This window comes from Hipposideros armiger, unplaced genomic scaffold, assembly GCF_001890085.2.
Source record: "Hipposideros armiger isolate ML-2016 unplaced genomic scaffold, ASM189008v1 scaffold_264, whole genome shotgun sequence".
NCBI classification, from domain to species: domain Eukaryota; kingdom Metazoa; phylum Chordata; class Mammalia; order Chiroptera; family Hipposideridae; genus Hipposideros; species Hipposideros armiger.
The window spans coordinates 863,870-868,425 of record NW_017731614.1 but is presented as its reverse complement, the minus strand read 5'-3'; the positions used below and the strand labels follow the sequence as shown (position 1 = coordinate 868,425).

The following is a 4,556-nucleotide window of genomic DNA, read 5'->3' as shown; positions in this document are numbered from 1 at the left end:
CCAGGGGAGACAGCTGATATCATTCCATCAGGTCCCAGTCAGGCTGAGACGCCCCCCGAGAGAGCTTTACAGATATCATTCCATCCGGCCTCAGTTTTCCGAGGCACTCTCTCGACTAATGGGTCAGAGGCTAATGCAGAGGGGGTGGTCTAAGAATCGGCTGTAAGGCGACATTTGTGGATGAGGGAATAAACAAATATCTGAGAAATAAAAGAATTATGTAAGAATTAACACCCTAAAGCAGGAGGCAGCACGAGTCGTATATGACCAATGGCCAGGAGACACCCCAGTGGGGCCAAGTGGCCAGGGATGCCTTTGGGGAGGAGGGAGCTTTGGGTTGAGTTGCAGAGGGCCTATGGGGTGTGGATGATGGAGACGCAGGGGGGTGGATATTCTAGCTGGTGTTGTTTCTGAATCGCCCTGTCCTCTAGACCATGCTGCCGGTGGGCTGTGTCTGCATCATTCCTTACAGCAGCCAGTACGAGGAGGCCTACCGCTGCAACTTTCTGGGGCTCAGCCCACACGTGCAGATCCCCACCCACGTGCTGTCCTCAGGTGCGTGCTTCTTCTGTTCGTCGGAATCTCCGAGCCGCGGGGCTCAGAAGTGGAGCTGGAACTGGCTCCTAGCTGCATTCGAGGACAGCTTTGCTGGCCTCCGAGGCAGGAGGCCCCATGTTGTGGGGCCAGCTTTCCCAATACCATTGGGCCTCTGTTTTTAGGCTTTAAAATGGGGGCAGGTTAGTCTGGACAACCTCATAAAAAGGGTGTTTTGACGGGCGTGGTTTTTAGTTGGGGGCAGGTCAAAGTCCTGCGGGTGGGAACAACACAGATGGATGTCAGAGGATTGTCGGACCGTCCTGGTGAGTGTCAGTTGGAGATGCTGTGTTGCTTCTGGAGGCTTGCAGGGCTGGGATAGCATGCCTTCAGACTCCATAAATCTCGTGGATTTCTCTTCCTCTCTCACTGTTCTGTCACACTTCCTTGTCCTCTCCAAGTGATTTCTTCCTTCTGTGTCCCTTAAGAGTGTCCCTGACATTCATTAGTAGAGTGGAGCTTGCACAGCCCGGCTTCGCCCTCAGTGCTGACAAGCTTCTCTAGTCAGAGAACCAGGATTCGCATCAGCAGCCCTCACTTTTGGTTGGGAAGTTCAGGAGTCAGCCTGGGTGCAAAGCCTGTCCTCCCCAGGTAGTCAGGACTTCTTCGAGCCCATGGCAGGGGCAGCACAGGCTCATGGATGGCCGGGAGGTCAGTTGGCGGGCATGTGGCCCTCAGCAGCCCTGAGCCTCTCCCTCAGCACCCAGGCTGGGTCCTGAGTCCCCGAAAGGCAGTGCCTTTTTTCTGGGTGGACTTTGGAACATAGGCTTTGGTTTCAGACATGCGCTTGAAATTCTACCACTACTGGCTGTGTGACTTAGCGAGTCACTTAGCCTGAGTCTGTTTCCCTGTCTGTAAAATGGGGGTAAAAATGGGACTGCTGTCTAGTGGTCACTGGGCTGTTTAGTATTAAGTGAACTGAGGTATATAAAATAATGAGTAGTTATTGTAAAATAATATAATGTTAGTTTACTTGAGGCAAAATTAACCCATAACTATTCACAAGTAAACTATAGAGGTTTGAAATGCCAATGCAGTCATCTCAGAAGCCTGGAGTTTTCCCTAGTTGATCTGAGACAGTTTGGTGCGGCCACATGAGGTGGGCTTGTTGAAGGGATGAAGAGGCGCACTGAAGCGAGTGCTACGTTTTGTGTCACCACAGAATTTGCCGTCATCGTGGAGGTCCATGCAGCCACTCGCTCCAGCCTCCACCCTGTCGGCTGTGGGGATGACCAGTTTCTCAGCAAATACGAGTTTGTGGTGACCAGTGGGAGTCCTGTAGCTGCAGACCGAGGTGGGTGCTACTGAGCGGGGCTGCCTTTCACCAGATGGAGGGCAGGAAGCAGGGCACTGAGGTGGCCTCTCGCCCCATGCTGACACCTCCCACTACTCTGCCTCCACCCTTGTTCCCAGTTGGGCCGACCATCCTGAATAAGATGGAAGCTGCTTTGACCAACCAGAATCTGTCTGTGGATGTGGTTGACCAGTGCCTCGTCTGCCTCAAGGAAGAGTGGATGAAGTAAGTCCATGACACTTGGCTCCCAGAGTCTTTGCTTTCTGACTGGGGAGGGCTGGATTGCTGACAGCAGTGTGTCTGCTGAGTAAAACCAGAAGCTGCTTCCAGAAAAAGAGATAAGGCCGTGGCCACAGAAAAGAAGTCTAGAGGGTAAGAGCATGAGTTCATATACCAGCTCTGCTACTTAATATGTTAGCTGGGTGACGTGGAGCAAGTGACCCACTGCCCCAAGCCTCAGGCTGCTTGCTTCATTGTGAGACGAAGCGGGTGGGGCACATCTGCCTCCAAGGGAAGCAGTTATTTTTGCTGCTTAATCAACTTTAAAAATCTGAAAGATAATAGATGTTCCTTTTTTACTAAAGCAAGTTACTTTTTCTCTTCCTGCCTTCTTAGTAATTTTTTGTCAAATTTAATTAGTCAAGCATTGTCCTATTTTCAACTGAAGCTTAGGAGCGACCAATTCCTCCCATGAATTTAAGGAAAATTTTCTTTTCTCCTTTTCCCCCATTTTGATGCACCAGCCATATTACCCAGGGTTATAACTGATGGGCAAATGAGAGATGTAAGGTGCGCAGGTGCGGGCTGCCACCTTGCTGTCTTACATCTTCTGAGCGTTTGAATCTGGCTCCACCTACAGCTGTGTTGATATGGAAGCCATGTAGACCCCAGGACCAGAACTCTGGTGATTGTGCTGTGGTATCTGAGTGTTTTGGTTTTGGTTTTCTACAGCAAGGTGAAGGTCCTTTTTAAATTCACCAAGGTGGACAGTCGACCCAAAGAAGACACGCAGAAGCTCCTGAGCATCCTGGGAGCATCTGAGGAGGACAATGTCAAACTGCTCAAGTTCTGGATGACAGGCCTGAGCAAAACTTACAAGTCACATCTCATGTCCACGGTGCGCAGCCCCACAGCCTCAGCCTCGTAATTGATCCCACCATGGAAGTCGGTGTCTGGGAGGTGGTGATGGCCTTCCTTGCCACTGAGCTCAGAGGCGGGTCTCTGGTGGCAGGCACAGGCTGCCCTCCCATTTCTGAACTGCTGGCACAGAGCTGTTTTCTAGCAAGGAATGGAAACTGTTGGGGCTGAACTTTGCCTGTGTGTGGGATTTGGGCCTGGCGTAGTTCTTGGTACCATCCCACAAGCGATTACAATTACTCCAGACTGGAGAGGACAGTGGCAGACTTGTGACAACGGACAGGTCTGCTGCATTTGTGCACCCTTGTGAAAGACTAAATAAAAGGTGTGTCTGATGCCTCCCCTGGACTTAGATCTCAAAATTGATAGAGAAAACATGCCAGACCAGTCCTGATTTGGGTAGTTTAGCCACAATATCATACTCTCTTGAGGTTAACATTCAAAACTTTCTATTCTGAAGTTCAGCAAGCTTTCCAGGTTTTATATGTGTGCGTATATGTTTTGCTACAGTTGTGAATTTTCAGGATAGGTGCTGATCCTTAGTCATTTTTAGTAATCTTGTGTTGAGTTAGGGCTCTGGGAAAGGCTTTGGGGGATGGAGTAGATGTGTCCCTCATCTTTGGATCCCTCTGGAATTCATCTTCTAAAGTCATATGACTACCAGGTCCTCTGCCCATGTTCTCCCGAGGTTGCTTTGAAAGTACCCTCTAGCTTGAGGACAAGCCTCTGATCTTTGTTACACAAAGATGATATTTTGCTGAAATGTTTAGTGGAGCCATTTGACTTGAATAACTCACTGTGTATGGAACTCAGAAACCCACCATAATTGTATTCCACATCACTTTGCATTTATTACGTTTTAAAACATTTACACTTGGCTGCAGTTAATTTTCAGACTATGGTGATTTAAGATAAGAGTTTCATCATCCCAGTGTGCATTTTGGATAAAGGTTCATTCTTTGGAGGGATTTTCCAGCAGTTTTTCTGATTTGTTTAGTTTTTTTGTTTGTTTAATTTATATTTAACCTGAAGACTTTAAGTTTTTATGACTTGATATCTGTACCATGCAAGAACATTGAAACACAATAAAGATGTATTTTTATAAACTATTGACTACATCGTTTTATTGGTTTGATAACTAAAGTTTTCTTGAGATCAATCACAGAAAATTTTATGGATAAAGTAATACCAATGATATAACTATTAATATTTTGGAACTCAGGTCTATTAAAGGCTTGCAACTTTCAGGGAAAGACTTGGTATATTGTTAATTCTGGTCAGTTTCAGCTCTTTGCACCCCCAGCCACATAGCAGGCAGTGTTCACGTGTTCCTGCCGCAGCTCACACTCAGCATTTGGGAGCTACTAGGATGGGTAAAAAGGATCCTGTCCTTCCAGCTTTTGAGATTTCTGCTTCAATCACTGATTGCTGCTTCTGATCACAGAGGTGCAAACAAAGACGTTGGCAGCCATTGTTTTGCACCTCCCCACATTGTTGTAAGCCCTTCCTCTAGCTGAAGTGACTGCCTGGA

The 4,556-nt window shown here is 47.8% G+C and overlaps 1 protein-coding gene across 8 annotated transcripts in view; it reads left to right on the top strand.

The window, feature by feature from the left end:
- The window catches only part of FLCN (folliculin), a 19,786-nt gene extending 15,652 nt beyond the window's left edge, over positions 1 to 4,134 (top strand). For all 8 annotated transcript variants that reach the window (XM_019656735.1, XM_019656732.1, XM_019656730.1 and 5 more), the window contains 4 exons: positions 432 to 555; positions 1,757 to 1,888; positions 2,008 to 2,113; positions 2,840 to 4,134. In XM_019656735.1, the coding sequence (XP_019512280.1) occupies positions 432 to 555; positions 1,757 to 1,888; positions 2,008 to 2,113; positions 2,840 to 3,035 (558 nt within the window). In that variant the 3' untranslated portion in view covers positions 3,036 to 4,134. The remainder of the gene's footprint in view (positions 1 to 431; positions 556 to 1,756; positions 1,889 to 2,007; positions 2,114 to 2,839) is intronic.
- The last annotated feature ends 422 nt before the right edge of the window (positions 4,135 to 4,556 follow it).